The sequence below is a fragment of the Penaeus monodon genome, chromosome 15 (genome assembly GCF_015228065.2).
Source record: "Penaeus monodon isolate SGIC_2016 chromosome 15, NSTDA_Pmon_1, whole genome shotgun sequence".
Classification (NCBI taxonomy): Eukaryota; Metazoa; Arthropoda; class Malacostraca; order Decapoda; family Penaeidae; genus Penaeus; species Penaeus monodon.
In genome coordinates, this window is record NC_051400.1 from 27818678 (window position 1) to 27819706 (window position 1029).

A 1029-nucleotide genomic window follows, 5' to 3' on the forward strand; every position below is an offset into this window, starting at 1 on the left:
GACATAAAGAAATTGAGAGATTTTTAAAAATATAAAACCTTGTACTGTGATTATATTTTCCTATATCATAGTTTTACTATCATCAAAATGTAAGAAAGCATACCTGCTTTGGAAGAACTGTGAAACAAGACTATCATTTTGCACCATTATTTTCCATAAAGATTTCCTACTCTCTTTTAGCCCTCAGAGAGACTCAGCGCCAATGCTTGGAGGACCATTACAGATATAGTTCTCAATGGAACAGCTTATGTGACACTGGAGGCTGGCAAGCGGCTTATCAATGCAGGCCAAGGTATAGGAACATTTGCTGCTATAATATTAAAATGCAGATAACAACATGTATTGCTATCAGTCATGTACACCCTACAAAATTTATTCAGTCCATATAATAAAAAGGGAAAGATGGCTCAATTGCCCTTACAGATGGCCCAAGGAACTGTCTAAAGAATATTAAAAAGTATTAATTAATTATAAATTGTATTATTGCTTTTGTTTAATATTTTTTGAAGGGAGTTTTTAATATGAAATTCTCTTTTCAAATCACAAAATGGAAAGTAAAAAGGATCATGAAAGAAAAAGCAGGGTTCAGGATCTTCATGTCAGTCCTCCAAAGAAGAAATTTTTCTGTAATGTAATTTTGGAGGCATATAAATTCAGATCATAATTTCTCCACAGGTGCTGCATTTTTGGCAATTACAACAACGTACACAAGAAGTGGCTCTGGCTTTGTATCTCCAAGTGCATCAGCAAAAGCAGGTGTTGAAACTCTGACAAGGTAAATCTGCATGTTCTTTTTTTATTATCATTAATTAATTCATTTATATATTTGTGTTAGGAGCTTTTGATCCTTTGCTGAACCAGTACAGTAAATGAAGAATAAGAGAATGTAAGTGACATATTTCTTTGCTTACTTTGTGTCTAAGCCAGATAGGTTTGGTTCTCACCTGCTTACTATACTTCTGCCATAACCATTCAGAGATGTTCTTGTTCCAAAGGCAAACATTTAGTTACATGACATGAGGAATTGTT

General features: G+C 33.6%; 1 protein-coding gene across 2 annotated transcripts in view; it reads left to right on the plus strand.

Moving 5' to 3' along the window:
* LOC119581889 (2,4-dienoyl-CoA reductase, mitochondrial-like) overlaps positions 1 to 1029 on the plus strand; it is a 6830-nt gene that overhangs the window by 2995 nt on the left and 2806 nt on the right. For both annotated transcript variants that reach the window (XM_037930049.1, XM_037930050.1), the window contains exons 4-5: positions 181 to 292; positions 676 to 775. In XM_037930049.1, coding sequence (XP_037785977.1) covers positions 181 to 292; positions 676 to 775 — 212 coding nt within the window. The remainder of the gene's footprint in view (positions 1 to 180; positions 293 to 675; positions 776 to 1029) is intronic.